Source organism: Aethalodelphis obliquidens, unplaced genomic scaffold, assembly GCF_003676395.1.
Source record: "Aethalodelphis obliquidens isolate GAN/ISIS:26980383/991018 unplaced genomic scaffold, ASM367639v1 scaffold42, whole genome shotgun sequence".
Lineage (NCBI taxonomy): Eukaryota > Metazoa > Chordata > Mammalia > Artiodactyla > Delphinidae > Aethalodelphis > Aethalodelphis obliquidens.
This window is the reverse complement of record NW_020837986.1, coordinates 10,631,757-10,654,399: the sequence shown is the minus strand read 5'-3', so window position 1 is coordinate 10,654,399 and position 22,643 is coordinate 10,631,757. Positions and strand designations below refer to the sequence as shown.

The following is a 22,643-nucleotide window of genomic DNA, read 5'->3' as shown; positions in this document are numbered from 1 at the left end:
TATGAAAATTAAAAGACAAAAAACTGTAAAGTCAACTGTAACTATAATAAACAATAAAGGGATAAACATAAAGATATAAAACTATGACATCAAAAACAAAATGTGAGGGAGAGGAGTAAAAAAATGCAGATCTTTTAGAATGCATTTGAACTTACATGACTATTAGTTTAAAACAAGTCAATACAGTTAAAAGTCAACATATATGAATGTCATAGTAACCACAAATCAAAACCTAAAATAGATACACAAACACTAGAGAAAAAGGAACATAAGCACGCCACTAAAGAAAATCGTCAAACCACAAAGGAAGAAACTAAAAGAAGAAAAAGAGAACAGAGGAGAACTACAAAAACAACCAGAAAACAAGTAACAATAGGGACTTCCCTGGTGGTACAGTGGTTAAGAATCTGCCTGCCATTGCAGGGGACACAGGTTCAATCCCTGGTCCGGGAAGATCCCACATGCTGCACAGCAACTATGCCCATGTGCCACAACTACTGAGCCTGAGATCTAGAGCACGCACACCACAACTACTGAAGCCCACGTGCCAAGAGCCTGTGCTCTGAAACAAGAGAAGCCACTGCAATGAGAGGCCCACGCACTGCAACAAAGAGTAGCCTCTGCTCACCGCAACTTGAGAAAAGCCTACATGCAGCAACGAAGACCCAACGTGGCCAAAAATAAATAAATTTTTTTAAAAAAGGAAAGAAGGCCCTGATCGTTTAAAAAAAAAAAGTAACAATAAGTACATACAAGGCAGTAAGTACATACCTATCAATAATCATTTTAAATGTCAATGGACTAAATGCTCCCATTAAAAGACATAGGGTGGCTGACTGGGTAAAAAACCAAGACCCATCTATATGTTGCTTATAAAAGACTCATTTCAGAGCTAAAAACACACCTGAAAGTGAGGGAATAGAAAAAGACATTTCATGCAAACGGAAATAACAGGAAAGAATACTCATATCAGACAAAATAGACTTTAAAGCAAAGTATATAACAAAAAAAGAAGGGCATTATATAATAGTAAAGGAATCAACAGAAGAGAGAATATAACACTCATTTACATATATTCACTTAATACAGAAGAACCTAAATACATAAAGCAAACATTAACAAACATAAAAGGAGAAGTTGACAATAACACAATAACAGTAGGGGATTTAACACCCCACTTACATCAATAGACAGATCACTGACACAGAAAATCAATAATGAAACAGTGGTCTTAAATAACACATTAGACCAGTTGTACTTAATAGGTATCTACAGGACAGTCCATCCAAAAAAAGAACATACATTCTTTTCAAGTGCACATGGAACATTCTCCAGGAAAGACCACATGCTAGGCCACAAAACTAGTCTCAACAAATTTAAGTGCATAGATAATTATGTCAAGCATTTTTTCTGACCACAACAGTATGAAACTAGAAACCAATTACAAGAAAAATGGGGAAAAACCACAAACAGCTGGAGACTAAAATAAACTACCAAAAAACCAATGGGTCACTGAAGAAATCAAAGAGGAAATCAGAAAATACCCAAAGAATGAAAATGGAAACACAACATTCTAAAATCTGAGATGCAGCAAAAGCAGTTCTAAGAGGGGAGTTTATAGTGATACAGGCCTATATCAAGAAACAAAACAAAAATCTCAAATAAAGAACCTAACCTACTATCTAAAGGAATTAGAAAGAAGAACAAACAAAGCCCAAAGTCGCAGAAGGAAGGAAATAATAAAAATCAGAGAGGAAATATATAAGAGAAACCAAAAAAAAAAAAAAATAGAAAAGATCAATGAAACCAAGATCTAGTTTTTTTTTAAGATAAAACAAAACTGTTAAGCCTTTAGCCAGAAAGAGAGAGGACCCAAATAAACAAAATAAGAAATGAAAGAGGAGAAATAACAACTGATATCAGAGATACAAAAAAATCACAAGCAAATATTATGATCAGTTATGTGCCAACAAGTTGGACAACCTAGAAGAAATGGACAAATTTCTAGAAACATACAACCTTCCAGTACTGAATCAGGAAGAAACAGACAATCTGAACAGCTTGATCACTAATAGTGTAACTGAATTTAAAATTTAAAAAACTTCCAGCAAACAGAAGTCCAGGACCAGACAGCTTCACAGGAGAATTCTACCAAACATATAAAGAAGAAATAATACCTATACTCAAACTATTCCAAAAAATTGAAGAGGATGGAACACTCCCAAATTCCTTCTACCAGGCCACCATTACCCTGATATCAAAACCAAAGACACTACAAAACAAAATTACAGGCCAATATTTCTGATGAATATAGATGCAAAAATCCTCAACAAAATACTAGCAAACCAAATTCAACAATATATAAAAGTGATCATACATCATGATAAAGTGAGATTTATTCCAGAGATGCAAGGATGGTTCAATATCCGCAAATCAATCAGTGATACACCACATTAACAAAAGAAAAGGATAAAAAATCACATGATCGTCTCAATAGATACAGAAAAAGCATTTCACAAAATTCAACATACATTCATGATAAAAACTCTTGTCAAAGTTGGTAATACGGAGAACATATCTCAACATAATAAAGGTCATTTATGACAAACCCACAGCTAACATCATACTCAACAGTGAAAAGCTGAGAGATTGTCTTCTGAAATCAGGAAAAAGACAAGGATGCCACTCTTGCTACTTCTATTTAATGTAGTATTGGAAGCCATACCCACAGCAATCAGACAAGAAATAAAAGGCATCCAGAGTGGAAGGAAAGAAGTAAAACTGTCACTATTTGCAGATGACATGACACCATATATAGAAAACCCTAAAATTTCCACCAAAAAACTATTAGAATAAATGAATTCAATAAAGTTGCAGAACACAAGATTAACATACAGAAATCTGTTGCTTTTATATACACTAATAATGAACTATCAGAAAGAGAAAACAAGAAAACAATCGCACTTAAAATCATACCAAAAAGAATACCTAGAAATAAACTTAACCAAGGAGGTAAAATATATATACTCAGAAGACTATAAAACACTTATGAAGGAAATTAAGATTGATACATAGAAATGGAAAGATATCCTGTGTTCTTAGATTAGAATGATACTGTTAAAATGTCCATACATCCAAAGCAATCTACAGATTTAATGCAATCCCTATCAAAATACCCATGGCATTTTTCACAGAACTAGAACAAATTCCTAAAATTTATATGGAGCCACAAAAGACCTTGTATTCCCACAGCAATCCTGAGGAAAAAAGAACAAAGCTGGAGATAACACAATCCCTGATTTGAGACTATACTACAAAACCACAGTAACCAAAACTGCACAATACTGGCACATACATGCAGACACACAGATCAGTGGAACAGAATAGAGAGCCCAGAAATAAACCCCCACACTTATGGTCAATTAATTTACAACAAAGGAGAAAAGAATATACAATAAGAAAAGACAGTCTCTTCCATAAGTGGTGTTGGGAAAACTGTACAGCTACATGATAAACAATGAAATCTGTAACAAACACTGTAAAACAACTATACTTCAATAAAATAAATTTTTAAAAAATATGAACATTTTCTCACACCATATAAAAAATAAACTCAAAATGGATTAAAGACCTAAATGTAAGACTGGAAACCATAAAACCCCTAGAAGAGAACACAGACAGAACACACGTTGACATAAATCATAGCAGTATGTTTTTGTACCAGTCTCCTAAGGCAAAAGAAACAAAAGCAAAAATAAATAAATGGGACCTGATCAAACTTAAAAGCCTTTGCACAGCAAAGGAAACCATCAACATGAAAAGGCATAACCTACTGAATGGGAGAAAATATCTGCAAATATATGACTGATAAGGTATTAATATCTAAAATATATAAACAGTTCATACTACTCAAATCAAAAATACAAACAACCCAATTAGCAGAAACTAGCTTAACATTGTAAGTCAACTATACTTTAAGAGAATAGAGAAAAAAAATATAAACAACCCAATTTAAAAATGGGTGGAAGACCTAAATAGACATTTTTTTCAAAGAAGACTAAACACGGCCAAGAGGCACATGAAAAGATGCTCAACATTGCTAATCATCAGAGAAATGCAATACAAAACCACAGTAAGATATCAGTTCACAGGAGGATGTGGAGAAAAGGGAACCCTAGAACACTGTTGGTGAGAATGTAAATTGTTTCAGCCAGTACAGAGAACAGTATAGAGATTCCTCAAAAAACTGAAAACAGAATTACTGCATGATACAACAATTCCACTATTGGCTGTATATCTGAGGAAAACGAAAATAGTAATTCAAAAAGAAACATGCACCCCAATGTTCATAGCAGCACTATTTACAATAGCCAAGAAATGGAAGCAACCTAAGCGTCCATCAACAGACGAATGGATAAAGAAGATGTGGTATATATATATACAACAGAATACAAGGTTGCAGGATACAAAATCAATATACAACATACTCAGCAATAAAAAAGGATGAAAGGACCTAGAAGGTATTATGCTTAGTGAACTAAGTCAGACAGAGAAAGACAAATACTGTATATTATCACTCATATGTGGAATCTAAAAAATAAAACGAACGAATATAACAAAACAGAAACAGGCTGAGATACTGTGAACTAGTGGTTACCAGTGGAAAGAGGGGAGGGGCAATAAGAGATACAAACTACTATGTATAAAATAAATAAGCAACAAGGATATTTTGTATAGAACAGGAAAATATAGCCATTATTTTACAGTCACTTTAAACAGAGTATAATCCGTAAAAATACTGAATCACTATGTTGTACACCTGAAACAATATGATACTGTAAATCAACTACACTTCAATTAAAAAAAGAAAAAGAAAAACTGCGGAAATCTGAATAAAGTATGGACAAAAGTTCAGGACCAGATGGCTTCAGAGGTGAATTCTATCAAACATTTAGAGAAGAGTTAACACCTATCCTTCTCAAACTCTTCCAAAAAACTGCAGATGGAGGAATACTCCCAAACTCGTTCTATGAGGCCACCATCACCCTGATACCAAAATCAGACAAAGATATCACAAAAAAAGAAAATTACAGACCAATATCACTGATGAACATAGATGCAAGAATCCTCAACAAAATACCAGCAAACCAAAACCAACAACACATTAAAAAGATCATACACTGGACTTCCCTGGTGGCGCAGTGGTTAAGAATCCACCTGCCAATGCAGGGGACATGGGATCGAGCCCTGGTCTGGGAACAACCCACATGTCGCGGAGCAACTAAGCCCATGCGCCACAACTACTGAGCCTACACTCTAGAGCCTGCAAGCCACAACTACTGAGCCTGAGTGCCACAACTACTGAAGCCCGCACACCCAGAGCCCATGCTCTGTAACAAGAGAAGCCATCAGAATCAGAAGCCCACGCACTGCATGAAGAGTAGCCTCCACTCACTGCAACTAGAGAAAGCCCACACACAGCAATGAAGACCCAATGCAGCCAATAAATAAACAAATAAATAAATTTATATACATATATATAAAAAGATCATACACCATGATCAAGTGGGATTTATCCCAAGGATGCAAGGATTCTTCAACATGTGCAAAACAATGTGATACACCATATTAAAAATTAAAGGAAAAAAGCATATGATCACCTCAACAGATGCAGAAAAAGATTCTGACAAAATTCAACACCCATTTATGATAAAAACTCTCCAGAAAGTGGTCATAGAGGGAACCTACCTCAACATAATAAAGGCAATATACGACAAACCCACAGCAAACATCATTCTGGTGATGGTGTGGGTGAAAAACTGAAAGCATTTCATCTAAGATCAGGAACAAGACATGGATGTCCACTCTGGCCACTATTATTCAACACAGTTGGAAGTCCTAGCCACAGGAATCAGAAAGGAAAAAGAAATAAAAGGAATACAAATTGGAAAAGAAAAAGTAAAACTGTCACTGTTTGCAGATGACATGATACCATCCATAGAAAATCATAAAGATGTCACCAGAAAACTATTAGAACTAATCAATGAATTTGGTAAGGTTGCAGAATACAAAATTAATGCACAGAAATATTTTGCATTCCTATACACTAACAACAAAAGATCAGAAAGACAAATTAAGGAAACACTCCCATTTACCACTGCAACAAAAAGAATAAAATACCTAGAAATAAACCTACCTAAGGAGGCAAAAGACCTGTACTCAGAAAACTATAAAACACTGATGAAAGAAATCAAAGATGACACAAACAAATGGAGAGATATACCATGTTCCTGGATTGGAAGAATCAATATTGTGAAAATGACTATACTAACCAAAGGAATCTACAGATTCAATGCAATCCCTATCAAATTACCAATGGCATTTTTCACAGAATTAGGACAAAAAATCATACAATTTGCATGGAAACACAAAAAAGACCCCGAATAGCCGAAGCAATCTTCAGAAAGAAAAATGGAGCTGAAGGAATCAGGCTCCCCAACTTCAGACTATACTACAAAGCTACAGTAATCAAGACAGTATGGTACTGGCACAAAAACAAATATAGATCAATGGTACAGGATAGAAAGCCCAGAGATAAACCCACACATGTATGGTCACCTAATCTATGACAAAGGAGGCAAGAATATACAATGGACAACTACATGTAAAAGAATGAAATTAGAATACTCCCTAACACCATACACAAAAATAAACACAAAATGGATTAAAGACCTAAATGTAGGACCAGACACTATAAAACTCTTAGAGGAAAACACAGGAAAAACACTCACTGATGTAAAACACATCAAGATCTTTTATGACCTACCTCCTAGAGTAATGAAAATAAAAACAAAGATAAGCAAATGGGACCTAATTAAACTTAAAAGCTTTTGCACAGCAAAGGAAACCATAAACAAGACGAAAAGACAACTCACAGAATGGGAGAAAATATTTGCAAACGAAGCAACAGATAAAGGATTAACCTCCAAAATATACAAACAGCTCATGCAGCTCAGTATCAAAAAAAAACAAACAAACAACCCAATCAAAAAATGGGCAGAAGACCTAAATAGACATTTCAGCAAAGAAGGCATACAGATGGCCAAGAGGCACATTAAAAGATGCTCAAAATCACTATTAGAGAAATGTAAATCAAGACTACAATGAGGTATCACCTCACACTGGTCAGAATGCCCCATCAAAAAATTTACAAACAATAAATGCTGGAGAGGGTGCAGAGAAAGGGAACCCTCTTGCACCGTTAGTGGGAATGTAAATTGATATAGCCACTGTGGAGAACAGTATGGAAGTTCCTTAAAAAACTAAAAATAGAACTACCATATGACCCAGCAATCCCACTACTGGGCATATACCCTGAGAAAACCATAATTCAGAAAGACACACGTAACCCAATGTTTACTGCAGCACTATTTACAATAGCCAGGACATGAAACAACCTAAATGTCCATCGAAAGATGAATGGGTGAAGAAGATGTGGTACATATATATAACAGAATATTACTCAGCCATAAAAAGAAATGAAATTGGGTCATTTGTAGAGATGTGGATGGACCTAGAGTCTGTCATACAGAGTGAAGTAAATCATAAAGAGTAAAACACATATATATGGAATCTAGGAAAATGGTACAGATGAACCTATTTGCAGGGCAGGAATAGAAAGGTTGACCTAGAGAACAGATGTGTGGACATGGGGGGGAAGGGGAGGCAGGATGAATTGGGAGATTAGGCTTGACATAAATACACTATCATGTGTAAAACAGATAGCTAGTGGGAACCTGCTGTAGCACAGGGAGCTCAGCTCAGTGCTCTCTGATGACCTAGATGGATGGGTTCGGGGTGGGGGTGGGAGGTCCAAGAGGGAGGGGATATATGTATACATATAGCTGATTCACTTCACTGTACAGCGGAAACTAACACAACATTGCAAAGCAATTATACTCCAATAAAAAAAAAATTTTAATAAAAAATAAAACAAATGAATATAACAGAAACAGACTCACAGATATTGAGAACAAACTAGTGGTTACCAGTGGAAAGAGGGGAGAGACAATAAGAGATACAAACTACTATGTATAAAATAAATAAGCAACAAGGATATTTTGTACAGCACAGGGAAATATAGCCATTATTTTAGAGTAACTTTAAATGGAGTATAATCCATAAAAATACTGAATCACTATGTTGTACACCTGAAACAATATGATATTGTAAATCAACTATACTTCAAGTAAAAAAAGAAAAGAAAAATTGGGGATATCTGAATAAAGTATGGACTTTACTTTTAAAAAAACTGAAAGCCTGAATGAGTTCCCAAAATGATCAAGAAAATGACATATACGTTAACCCTCACCACTTCTATTTAACATTGTACTAGAGATTCTAGCCAGAGCAACAAGGCAAGAAAAAGAAATAAGGGCATGCAGATTGAAAAGGAATTTGTAAAATGATATTTACAGATGCTATCATCTTGCATACAGAATATACTAAGGAACCCCCACACACACACAATTAGAGCTAATAAATAAGTTCAGCAAGATTGCAGGATATGAAATCAATATAGAAAAATCACGTGAATTTCTATACACCTGCAATGAAGAATCCAAAAGTGAAAATAAGAAAGCAATCCCATGGGTGTGCTCAGAGCAGGGGTCTGAAGAAATGGCTCGTCTGTTTACAACACACCCAACAGGAACCTGGGTTCACTGTGACAAGGGGTACAAAACTTGTGGCCTTCCTATGAACAAATACCCAATATGTATCCCCCTGCACTTTTACGTGGCTACCAGGCAGGACCAGTGGGACAGGGCTCAGTACTGGAAGGAAATCTACAGTATTTAGTGGGGGAGTTTGCCACCTAGAGCCTGTCTGGTCTATGCATGGGTGGGCCATGAGTGGTCTTATAGGCATTAGGGCTTTGAACCCCTATCTTCAAGGAAAAAAGAAAAATAGATTCCAACTATATGCCATCCTGGAAAAGGCAAAACAATGGAGACAATAAAAAGATCAATGGTTGCCAGGAGTTTGGGGGGAGAGGGGAGATGAATACACAGAGTACAGATGTTTTTATGAGTGGTGAAAATACTTTGTATGACATTATAATGATTTTATGTCACCATACTTTTGTCCAAACCCATAGAACGTGCAACACTATTCACTTCATTATAGTGAACCCTAAGATGAACTAGGAACTTTGGTGATTATGATGTGTCAGGGCAGTTCAGCCTTGGTTAAAAAAAAAGTCTTAAAAAGAATTAACACGCAGGGTAGACGTTTTTGGCAAAATTTTGTTTCACTTTTATATATGTATACATATTATATATGTGTGTGTGTTGGACTGTGATATGAAATGTACTTTTTAGATTAAAAAAATTGCCAGCTACTGTATTTATACTGGCAAATAAAAGCACAAATTAATCTCAAAAAAAGAGAAAGCTATCCCATTTATAACATCATCAAAAAGAATAAAGTACTTACGAATAAATTTAACAAAAGGGATACAAGACTTGTACAATGAAACTACAGAACATCATTGAAAGAAATTAAAGAAGTAAAGAAAACCTAAATAAATGGAAAGTCATCCATGTTCAAAGATTGGAAGACTTAATATTTCTAATATGGCAATACCCTCAATATTGATTCATTGCAGTTCTTATCAAAATCCCAGATGGCTTCACTGCAGAAATTGACACTACATCTAATAACTACTCACTACACATTCTTTGCAAGTACACAGAACGTTTACAAAATGACCAGTTGCTAGGCCATGGAGCAAAATTCAACATATTTAAATGAACTGAAATACAAACTATGTTCCCTGACTGCAGTGCAGTCAGCCTAAAATCTGTAACGGAAGGATAATTATAAAACTCCAATGTTTGGAAATTAAGAAAAAGCTCTTCTAAAAAATGCATAGGTCAAAGAAGAAATCAAAGTAGAAATTTGAAAATATTCTGAAATAAATGACACTGAAAACACTACAGATCAAAATTCGTGGGGTCCAACTAAAGCTATGACTAGTGGCCAGGATAAACTTGATACCAAAACCCGGTGAAAGGAAAATTATAGGCTACTTTCACTCATGAACACAGAAGGATAAAAATCCTAATAAAAAAATTAGTGAATCAAATTTAGCAATCCAAAAAGGATGAAATTTTGAATCAGAAATTCAGATTTGGTTTAATTTTTGAAAATTGTACTCAATGTAATTCACATTAATAACACAAGGAAAACAATTATATGAACATCTCAATGCAGAAAAAGCATTCTGATAGAATTCAACATCATAAACTCAAACTCAGAAAAGAAGTGAACTAATAACAGTATCTACAGAACATCTTCAGCAAACATCATACTTAATGGTTAAATGTTTAAGGCTTTCCCTCTTAGATCAGGAACATGCCAATTCAATTCACTGTACTGGAGCATCCCAAACAGCACATTTAGGCAAGGAAAAAAAAAAAAAGATGTAAGATTGGAAAGGATAAAAGCTTCATTTGCAGATATGATATTCGCAGATGACTGTATACATATACAATCCAAAATAACCTAAAGGTAAAGTATTAAAATATAGAGCAATATAAATGCTGAAGCAATAGAAAAATCAATCTTGTTTTTATCTTACAGCTATCGTGAGAAGACGCAATTTAAAAAACACTATTTACGATACCATCAAATCATGTCAAATGCCAAGGAATAAATCTAACAAAAGTTATGCAAGACCACTATATAGAAAACTACATACATAAGACATTATCAAGAGAGATTAAGGGAGACCAGATCAGAGAAAAAGAGGAGTAAGGGCAGGAGAGAGAGAATGAATGTGTTGTACTGAATAGATTGAAGGCAATCCCAATCAAAATTTTTTTGTAAAAATGTACAAGCTCATTCTAAAATGTATACGGAAATGGCAAAGGGGCTAGAAGAGCCAAAGAAATCTTGAAGATAAGTAGGAGAAGCTACTCTTCTGATTCAATATTCTATAACCAAAATCAACACACATAAAGTTACAGAAAATAGGACAATGTGATTTCAGTGTAAGGGTAAATGGACAGACCAGAGAAACAGAACAGACATGAAACAGATGTGAAAACAAACACTACAGAGCACTGGACGGACAAAAAAGACTTTTCAATAAATAACAGGTCAACTTGGTATCTCTATTGAAAAGCTCACACCACATCCAAAAATAAATTCCAAGTGGAGTGTATGTTTAAATGGAAAAGGCAAAACAATAAAGTTTCTAGAAGATAAATAGAAGGGTAGGCAAAGATTTATTAAACAGAATACAAAAAGCACTAACCATAAAGGAAAATAGTTATACAATGAGTCGTATTAAAATAAAGCACTTCTGTTCATCAAAAGATCTTTTTAGAGACTAAAAAGGCAAGCCACCAAATAAGAGAAGCTATCTGCAAAACATCACCACAAAGGGCTCTTATCTAGCGAATAAAAAGAACTTCAAATCAATTAAAAAAAAAAAAGAACGAAAAACCCCATCAGAAAAATGTGCAAAAGATTTGAACAGGTAATCCACAAGAGAGAATGTCCAAATGGCCAGTAAACTTCTGAAAAGGTGCTTAACTTCATGAGTCATGAGGGAAACACAAACTAAAACCATAATGAGATTCTACTGCTCACACACTAGAATGACTAAAATTAAAAAGACTGGCAGCACCATAGGTTAGCGAGAACATGGAACAACAGCAACTCATATACACTGCTGGTGGGATTGTAAATTAATACAACCACTTGGGAAACTGTTCAGCAACAGCTGCTGATGCTGAACCTATGTATATCCTATAACCCAGCAATTCTACTTCTAAGTATATACCCAAAAGAAATTGTGCATATACACATCAAGAGACATGTACAAGAATGTTCACATAAGCATTATTCACGATAGCTAAAAACTGGAAAGATCCCAAATACTCATCAAAAGTACAATGAATTAACTGTGGTTTAATACCACAGAATACTATACAGAAATGAAAATGAATGAACTACAGCTTCACCCATCATCATGGATGAATTTCACAATGTTGACTGAAAGAAGGCAGACTCAGTACACAGTTTGATTCTATTTACATAAAGCATGAAAACTAGTACAACTAAATGCAATGTTGGAAGTTGCATTGGGCTGTTCTTTATTTTTTGTGCATTTTTTTTTTGTATATTTCAACACAAAAAGTTTTGTAAACACCTAAAACAAAATAATCTGTATGTACTGATTATGGAAGGATCTCTAAAATATATTTTAAGGGAAAAAAGCTGGATGCACAACACTGTGTATAGTATCACTTGTGTAAGAACAAACATATAGAGACATATTTGCTTTCCGAAGCTTAGATAAAGAGATACACAAGAAATCAAAACCATAGCTGCCTCTGGGAGTAGAACTGGAGCGTGCTAGTAGAGGTGGTAATAGGCTGTTTGCAAGGGAGACTTATTTTTCTCTGTAACCCTTTTGTACATGTGCATATGTTATCTACTCAAAAGAAGCACCTCTGGCAGGGAGGGACTGACATGAAAGGGGCATTAAATGTATTGGTAACTCCTCAAATTTGGTCGTGGGTACATGTTTATTGTTGTAACACACTGGCATTACTTATTACAGCTTTTCATAGGTCAAATATTTAACAATAAACTTAAAAAAAAAAAAACCCAAGTATCTGCACAATGACAAACTGTGTATGCTCAATAAAAGTTAGTTACCCTCCCCACTCTATTCCCAAATATCTAAACTTATCTCCCACCTATGTCCCACAGGAGCACTTCACTTTCTCTTCTATCTTCTAATGGCTGGTTATGAGGACTTTCTCAGTGGTGTTCTTAGTGTCAGAAATACCTCTGCTACTGTTAAAATTCTACTCATTCTTCAGAAACAACTCAAGTCTCACCTATTCCATGAAGCTCTCCAAAGCAATCACAGCCCGAACTTCACATGAGAGAAAATGTCTTTCAAAAATAGGAAGGTCCTGGGCTTCCCTGGTGGCACAGTGGTTGAGAGTCCACCTGCTGATGCAGGGGACACGAGTTCATGCCCCGGTCCAGGAAGATCCCACATGCCGCAGAGTGGCTGGGCCTGTGAGCCATGGCCGTTGAGCCTGCGTGTCCAGAGCCTGTGCTCCGCAATGGGAGAGGCCACAACAGTGAGAGGCCCGCGTACCACAAAAAAAAAAAAAAAAAAAAAGGAAGATCCTAAGAGAACACTTAGTGCAATCATTTTGCAGAGGGGGTTAGTTAATGTCTGGTGATAGACATGACTTTATTATAGTTGTTATATATTTTAATGTATATCTACACAAAGTGTTCCCACAATGAATAAAAAGAAAGACTTTCATCAATGCATATCATAGTTAAATTTCAGAATACCAGAAAGAGAGATGATCCTAAAAATGCTTAGGGAGTGAGGAGTGGGAAAATAGGTCATGCACAAAGGACAGGGAATCAGAACAGAACCTCTCAACAGCTACACCAAATAATTAAAGACAATGGAATAATATAATGCCATTAAAAATTTAAGGGAAAATAACTTCCAACTTAGAATTCTATACCCAGCTAAACTAAATACTCAAGTATAAGAATAAAAGACATTTTCAGACACACAAGCTTTAAAAAAAAGTTACCTCCCATGTAGGCTTTCTTAGGATGTTACTAGAGAATGTACTCCAAGAAAAAGGAAAACAGGATTCAGAAAACAGAGATCCAAAACATGAGAAAAATAAATTAAATGCCCTGAATTTGGTGAAGGGAAATCCCAAGAATTCAGCTATACAGCTGTTCTAGCAAATAACTAGTGCAAATTGCAGAACAGAGGGTTCCAAGAAAGATTTCTTAAAAAAAAAAAAAAAGTAGGAGTTTTAGAGTTTGGGAGTAAATTGTAAGTAAACAAAAAGAAAAGCAAATTTTATAAGGATGATTATACTAGTGAAAGAAGCCAGACTCAAAATGCTACATATGGAATGATTCCATTTCTATGATAGTAAAATGGCATTAACAGAATAGAAAACAGATAAGAAGTTGCCAAAGGAGGGCGGTGAGGAAGGGGTGACTACTACAAGGGTATTTCTAAATCCTAACTGTGGTGGTGGCCACACAACAGTGTGTGCTTGTCAAGACTTGTAGAACTATACACTGAAAGGGTGAATTCTACTATATTTGTGTCTCAATTTAAAAAGTAGGGGGAGAAAGGGCAGCTTTTAACTCTAAGAAAAACAAATTATACAGAACAAATACAATTGTTGTATACTATATGGCTCTGCTATAAACAATTATATCTCATCACTATCATCATAATGTAAATACTTAACACCAACAGTCAAAACTGATATAAATACATAAGGAGAATGATGGAGACCAAATGTGTGGCACAGGGTGCTGTGAATTAAATCCTAATCTCTACAAGAGGAAGAAAATAGATAATCTCTAAAACTGTAAAGTCAAGAAATAGCCTTATAAGCATGTTATTTAGAACGCTGGCTTTCCTGTTTCCTGGACTCTTCCTCTATAAAAGAAAACAGCTACAGTGTGGGCAGTGGTTGCCTGGGGAGGGTGGAACTTGGGGGTGAAAAGTGGGGGCACTGCTGTTATTTGTTACAAGGTTCATGATACCCAGAGATCCTCCAAATTGTATTCAAAATATTCAACTTCACATGGAATTTCTTTTACTACTACTAGTTTGTCTCACAAGGCATTTACTCAGTTAAAAATAAACATCTGGGGCTTCCCTGGTGGCGCAGTGGTTAAGAATCTGCCTGCCAATGCAGGAGACATGGGTTCGAGCCCTGGTCCAGGAAGATCCCACATGCCGTGGAGCAACTAAGCCCATGAGCCACAACTACTGAAGCCTGCACTCTAGAGCCTGCGAGCCACAACTACTGAGCCTGTGTGCCACAACTACTGAAGCCTATGTGCCTAGAGCCCGTGCTCCTCAACAAGAGAAGTCACCGCAATGAGAAGTCTGTGCACCTCAACGAAAGAAGAGCTCCCGCTCGCCATAACTAGAGAAAGCCCATGTGCAGCAATGACCCAACACAGCCAAAAATAAAAATTAATTAATTAAAATTTTTTAAAAAAATATCTGCCCGCCAATGCAGGGGACATGGGTTCGAGCCCTGGTCCAGGAAGATCCCACATGCTGCGGAGCAACTAAGCCCGTGCACCACAACTACTGAACCTGCGCTCTAGAGCCCGCGTGCCACAACTACTGAAGCCCGCGTGCCTAGAGCCTGCGCTCTGCAACAAGAGAAGCCACCGCAGTGAGAAGCCCGCGCACCGCAGGTAGAGTAGCCCCCACTCGCCACAACTACAGAAAGCCCACATGCGGCAACGAAGACCCAATGCAGCCAAAAATAAATAAATTTATAAATAAATAAGATAAAAATAATCATCTGGATTTTGTTTTCCTTGTGAACAGCTGAGTAGCGTGATGAAAAGAGCCACCATCCAGGCATCTTCAAAGTTGAATTTTTGGCAGATGTTGTATGGGTTTCTTCTCTCAGAATACTTGTGGTTTAACAGTTTACAGGAGTGATAATCTCTTACATCATGCTGCCTAAGCTGTCAACCTGTTTAGTGAATGTGACACTTCCAGACATTTACAGTTTTCATTGACTTATTTTTGTCTTTACTGCTTTTCTTTTTAAATAATTAAAGGCTGAATTCCATAAACATAAAATGTGTATCTTACTTGTTTAGTCCTAAGATATCTAATGCCTCAAAATGCATTAAGTGCAAGTAAATACTCTTCTTAAAGATTAATGAAAATTAAATACCTTTAATTAATGAAGATTAAATACACTTATATTATTCTGATAACAAACATTAACCAATGAATGCTTGTGTCTACTTTAATGGGATTTGTTTTAATATAAGAATGAATTTTATGGTTTGCGAATACAAAAACGGTTTAAATATTATTCATATTTCTAATTAATGAGAATTTATCCTATCTACAAGGTTTTCAATATCAAATTATCCTTGACAGGCAAAGAGACTGTATTCGACTTGAACCGCTAGGTTTCAAATGTTAATGCTCAGAACAAGGTTAAAACAATTGTGCCAACTGAAATTAAAAAAAAAAAAAAAAAGAGGAGTCAATCTAAAAAAATATATATGAAGTAACACTCAAGTAGAATTTAGATATGCCAAAAATCACGAAGGACGCAATGACCAGAAATTTGGGAAACAAAACAGGATGCCAGGGGCTTCCCTGGTGGCGCAGTGGTTGGAGTCCGCCTGTCGATGCAGGGGACGCAGGTTCGTGCCCTGGTCCGGGAAGATCCCACATGCCGCAAACAAAACAAAACAAAACAAAAACAGGATGCCAAAACCTAGCCTCTCACCAGATTGCCAAACTGAAGTAGTATCTCTAGGTGCGGTAGGTCATGACCTGTGTGAGTTGCTTTGCCTAGTCTATCCCTTTCCCTCAATTCCTACTGATTGTGCAGAGTCTTGTGCACCCCTGGAAAGGAATCTGGATTTGATTCCAACTGCAATGGGATGCCATTGGAGGGTTTTAAGCAAGGGATTATAAGATCTGATTTGCTTTAGGGATCAAATGTGCTGATAAATGTGAACAGGCTCTGTAAATGCTAAAGCATCATACCAGCATATTTTATTACCTTGATAGAGGTCAAACTGAAAGGGAGAGATGAAAATAAGGAACATTAAAATCCAAGTAGGGGGCTTCCCTGGTGGCGCAGTGGTGGGGAGTCCGCCTGCCGATGCAGGGGACACGGGTTCGTACCCCGGTCCGGGAGGATCCCACATGCCACGGAGCGGCTGGGCCCGTGAGCCATGGCAGCTGAGCCTGTGCATCTGGAGCCTGTGCCCCTCAACGGGAGAGGCCACAACAGTGAGAGGCCCGCGTACCGCAAAAAAAAAAAAAAAGAAAAGAAAAAAAAAAAATCCAAGTAGGACAAGGGCCATTCTAAATCATGTGGCCTGGGGTCTTCTCCCAGGCTTCTCTCAAGTTCTGTTTGGGACTTGAGGAAGATCAGGTTTGGTGGAAGAGGAATTAGGAATTGTATTTGCCATATTAAGTTCGAGGTGACTATTAGACGCCTAGGTGGAGACCCTGAGAAAGTATCTGGATATATCCAACTGGAGCTAAAGAGAGAAACCAGGATGGAAATAACAGATTTAGGATCTATCAGAATATAGTTTTGCTAAAAACGATAGTTGCTAATCTTTATAGCATGCTTACTATATTTTAGACACCATTTTAAGTGCTTTATGTGTATAAACGCTCTTGGTCCTTACCACAGCTTTAGCAGGTTACGTCCCATGATTATCTCTATTTTAAAAATGAAGAGGGCTTCCCTGGTGGCGCAGTGGTTGGGAGTCCGCCTGCCGATGCAGGGGACACGGGTTTGTGCCCCGGTTCGGGAGGATCCCACATGCCACGGAGCGGCTGGGCCCGTGAGCCATGGCCGCTGAGCCTGCGCGTCCGGAGCCTGTGCTCCGCAACAGGAGAGGCCACAACAGTGAGAGGCCCGCGTACCACAAAAAGAAAAAAAAAAAAAAGAAGAAGAAACTGAGGCACAAAGAGCTTAAACTACTTGTCCAAAGACACACAGCAAGTATGTACCAGAGCTGGAACTCAAACCTAGGTAATCTGACTCCAGAACTCCTTAAAGCCATGGGACTGTTTGGGATATACAAAGAGACAGGACTGAGGAAGAGGAGGACAGAGCCCTCACATACAGTATTTCAAGTCAAACAATTTCCTGAGTCCTGAAGAGCAAGTGACTGGCGCTGTTTCAGGCTCTGCAGACACAAAGAAAAATAAGGCACAGTCTCTCAGGAAGCCCACTCTGATGGCTATGAGCTGATGGCAACTATTTACTGAACATTTACTATGTGCCACACACTGGCCAAACTTTTTAGATACGTTATTTCACTCCTCCTAACAGCCCTATGAGGTAGATGTTACTACAGCCATTTTAGAAATAATGAAACTGAGGTTCAGAGAGATTAAATAATATAACCTAGTTATAAGTGACAGAACTAGGATTCAATCCAGGTCCATCTTACTTCAAAATCTGGTCTTTTCCAAGGAAATCCTGTTACATGCTATAACATGGATGAACCTTGAGGATATTATGCTAAGTGAAATAAGCCAGGCACAAAAAGACAATGTATGATTCCACTTATATGACGTATCTAAAGTAATCAAATTCATGGAAACAGAAAGTAGTAGAATGGTGGTTACCAGGGGCTGGGGGAGAGGAAAAAAGTAGTTGTTTAATGGGTTGTTTCAGATTTGCGAGATGAAAAAATTCTGGAGATCTGTTTCACAATGTGAATACCTGACACTACTGACTGCACACTTAAAAATGATTAAGAAGGTAAATTTTATGTGTTTACAACATAAAGAAAAAAAATTTTCATCTGGTCTTTCCAAGTATACCACATGCCATAATGGATATGCTTACTGTGCTATGGAAATACTTGTGAGGATATAATTTATTCTGCAACATGGGGGTGTAGCAAGGAAGAGATCAAAGAAAGTGACTAAGAAAGGACACATCTGAAAGATGAAGTTCCCCACTTTATCTTCACTATAGTTTTGGGAAGGTACATCCATCTCAACCTCTGAAATAGCTCCCATTCCTGTCTGTATACAACTACTGATTACCACAATAACCAGACTAGATCAGGCTCAAGAACATTCCAGCACCTTCTATCTGGTGAGCTTCTTCAGTCTCCTCCCATTTCAAGTCATCCAGCACTGGAAACAAATTAAGTGTACTAAATTTCCCCATTCATTAAGTTAACTTCCGTGGCTCCCTATTGCCCTCAGAACATAGAGGATTATCAAGACGAGTGCTTAGGAGCAAATTACCTAATTTTTCTGAGCCTCAGTTTCTTCATCTGTGTTGAGATGAGTTCCGACACTTGGTTCAAAAGATTGAGAATTAAATAAAGACACTGTATACCTTGCACAATGCTTGATCCAAAATATGTGCTCAGTAAAGGTGAGTTAGTTCCCTTTCTGCCCATTCCTACATACCCAGCTCAGTAAGGGTCTTTGGGTTAAAGGATAGAGCAAATATTTCCAGAATCTTAAGGCATACAGAGAAGAATGCAAAGGGAAAAAAGTTGCTCATCTATGGTTAACTGATGTTCAGGAAAATACTGTTCACCCAGAACTGCTTCTTCATCTGTAACCCTCTACAAACACAGACCACCTGGTCTTTATCTTATATTCTGTCCTTTTAACCATATGAGTAATACTGAAGTGGTTCAAAATTAAGTTCATATATAAAGTTATACTGTGAAAAGTCTCACTCTCACGCTCTCCCTCATCTACCCAATTCCCACTCCACTCCCACCAGTCACTTTATTACTATTCCTGTATTTACTTAAAAAGTTTCTTTACGCAAAAGCTATCCTTAAATTAAGCCAATGCTTTACAGGTCTGTTTGCAACGTAAGTTCTGGGAACATGGGGGCGGGGGGAGTAGAGGAGCGAGCAGCCTAGGTTTATTCATCCCGCTTTACCCTAAAGCAGTGTCCTTCATTCATTCAAAAAAAAAAAATGCTAATCATATATTGGGCACTATTTAAGCCAAATACCAAGTATAGCATTAATATTAACTGATTACTCTTCAGCTTTTTACTGTGCACCAGAAATGCATTTAACGCTTTTACACAAATCAGGAAACTGAGGCACAGAAACGTAACTTGCCCAAGCAAGAGAGAGCAGGGTTCTGAATCCAGGCCTGACTCCAGAGCCCTAGCTCTTTATCATGACGCTCTACTCTGGCAAACCAGATACAGTCCCTGCACCCGCTGGAGCTCAGCCTAACGTGGGACACACGCGAGAAAAAGGACAGACAACAAAGAAATATGTAATTACAGACTAAGAAAGTAATGTGGACGGAACGAATTCAGGGCTGTAACTGAATAACAATGGAGACCCACTTTTGAAGAGGAAGGGTTGTGTCGAGGAAAGGCCTCTCTGAGAGAATGACATTTATGATGGCTTGGGAACCGTTTGGGGTTTGCAGTGATGACCCACCGCCCAAGTCACGGGGAAGAAACTCGCGGCCCGTAGAGGCTACAGCAAACTCGCCCAGGGTCCCCCAGACGTGCAGACGTGGCGCAAGGAAGGGAGGATCTAGGAGCTGGGCCTAAGACTCGTACACGCCATCAATGCCCGATGCAGCCCAGCCCTGCTCGGCCCCTAAGCCGGAGCCTCTAGCCTGCCGCTGCCCACTGCCCCGCCGCGGCTGACAGCGTCGCGACAGCTCACAGGGAGGCCCCGCGGCCAGCCAAGAGGGGTCGGGCCCGTACAGTGGCGGCCTGAAAAGGCCTCTTGCCCGGCCCCCCCGCCAGCTCCCGCCCGGTCCACCCCGCCCCGCCCCTCCGGGCCGGCTTCGTACCTGCACGGCCCGGACCAGGCCCCGGCCGGTCAGCTGGCCCTGCCGCAGCTGCAGCAGAATGTTACCAGGCCGCGGCCGGCCGCCCCATCCGCCCCAAGCCGCCACAGTTGCTGCCGCCCGTCGCCCTCGGCCGACCCCAGACCCAGCAGCCGCCGGCGCCGCCGCCATGTCTCCTCGTCCGACAAACAGGAAGCAAGCGGCCCCGGGGCCGCGGAGATTCCTACGGGGCGGCGGAGGGGTCGCCGCAGCGCCCCCAGTAGGCCGACGGCGGAGGCGCAAGCCGCGTGGCAAGGGGCCGTGCGCGCCGCGGGGACTGCTGGGAAATGTAGTCTTGCTCTCAGGAGGGCAGGTGCGAGAGAGCGATGTGGCGTTTCTTACGCCACTCGTCCTTCTGGCCCCTCAGTCCAGCATTTCAGTGAGGTCCCCCGAGGTCGAAGACAGGTCCCCGCGTGTGCATTCTCCCATTTCTTGCCTATTTGGGGAGGTTACAGCTAACTGGCTAGGAAAAGATCTTGGATGCCAGACCAGGAATCTGGCCGTCTGGTCTGATTTCCCGCCTGCTTCTTTCTGCCTCTGCCTCGCCACGGACCTCTCTGAGCCTCAATTTCCTCATTAGTTCATTCAGTCAGTAGTTCCTGGGAGCCTAAACAGCCAGGAAATAGTTCCTTGGGGCCAGCTCTGCGCCCAGCACTGAACGGTCCCTGAGAAAACAGTGGTGAGCAGAGCGGAGTAACTAGGTCCCTGTTTTGAAATGCTGGTTACAGGGAAGACAGCACATCCATACACAGACGCACAGTAACAAACTGGGTAACTTGTGTAACTGGGTAGGTTGTTGTGATGTTAAATGGAATAATGGAAGGGAAAAGGATTGGTAAATTGTGACATCATATTCTCTGTCAGAGGACTCTTGTCCTGATTTCTCCCCACCAGATAGTATGTTCTGTTCTACTCTGAGCCCAGGTAATCATTTTTTTGGCAAACTTCTGTGCCCGGATCGTGGCATCTCCTCTCCTTTTTTCTTCCTGGGAGGGGGTCTTGTAACATAAATGAAAGAGGAATGCTGGGTGTGATGCAATAAGGAATGGTGGAGATTGTGACCCATAACTTACTGCCCAAACCAGAACTTTTAAGAATGAAAGGATGCTATTAATTACAACGGGACAGCAGGCGTGTAAAGGGACTGTTCCTGGCAAACTGTGATTGTGGTCACCATCCCCATGCCCATCTACAAGGAGTGGTCTCTACTCGCCTCCTGCAGATTGTTGCTGAATTGTCTAGTTTTTCCAGAAAGGCCAAAAGTCTGGGTTTTTATGTGAAATCCCTCAATTTAAAAAACTCCATGGGCCAAATAAAACCCTATTTATGACCCCTGGAACAGGGAGACCAGGATCAGGTCCAGGTGTACATGGAAGTTTAGCATGTGGTAAGGGAGACATTTCAAATCAATGGGCAAAGAAAAAAAAAGTTAGGTCTTAAACTTTACACCAAGTTAAAAGGAATCTCAGACATACTAAAAGCTATGTATAACAAAATCAAAGTATAGTTCTAAAGCTGGATTGTGGTAATAGTTATACAACCTTAAGTTGACTAAAAATCATTAGATTGTATACGCAAAATGGGTGAGTTTTATGATATGTAAATTATACCTCATACATTTATGATATGTAAATTATCTGATATATTAAAAACCAAAGTATAAAAATAGTACAAGTGGGAACTTCCCTGGTGGCACAGTGGTTAAGAATCTGCCTGCCAATGCAGGGGACACGGGTTCGAGCCCTGGTCTGGGAAGATTCCACATGCCGCAGAGCAGCTGAGCCTGTGCGCCACAACTACTGAACCTGCACTCTGGAGCCCATGAGCCACAACTGCCGGGCCTACGTGCCACAAGTGCTGAGGCCCACGAACCTAGAGCGCGTGCTCCACAACAAGAGAAGCTACCGCAGTGAAAAGCCCATGCACTGCATAGAAGAGTAGCCCCTGCTCAACGCAACTAGAGAAAGCCCGCACGCATAGCAACAAATACCCAACGCAGCCAAAAATAAATAAATAAATTTACCAAAAAAAAAAAGTAGAAGTTAATCTATGGGAATACTTTTACGATTTGGGGATAGAAAAGTTCTTCTCAATCATAAAACCCAGAAGTCATGGATAGGAAAAGATTGACAAGTTTGACCTTAACAATGTTAAAATTTTCTATACAAGACACTATGCACAACCATAAAAGGCAAGT

The 22,643-nt window shown here is 38.9% G+C and overlaps 1 protein-coding gene and 1 non-coding gene across 5 annotated transcripts in view; one reads left to right on the top strand and one right to left on the bottom strand.

Moving 5' to 3' along the window:
* The window catches only part of TRPC4AP (transient receptor potential cation channel subfamily C member 4 associated protein), a 78,587-nt gene extending 57,980 nt beyond the window's left edge, over positions 1-20,607 (bottom strand). For 2 of the 4 annotated variants that reach the window (XM_027078496.1, XM_027078497.1), the window contains exon 1: positions 20,411-20,607. In XM_027078496.1, the coding sequence (XP_026934297.1) occupies positions 20,411-20,578 (168 nt within the window). In that variant the 5' untranslated portion in view covers positions 20,579-20,607. The remainder of the gene's footprint in view (positions 1-20,410) is intronic. The other 2 variants (XM_027078499.1, XM_027078498.1) reach the window with 2 other exon arrangements.
* On the top strand, positions 8,650-8,778 carry LOC113605481 (small nucleolar RNA SNORA11). The gene has a single exon (XR_003427246.1). It is a non-coding gene; the product is annotated as a small nucleolar RNA SNORA11 (small nucleolar RNA).
* Positions 20,608-22,643: the final 2,036 nt, after the last annotated feature.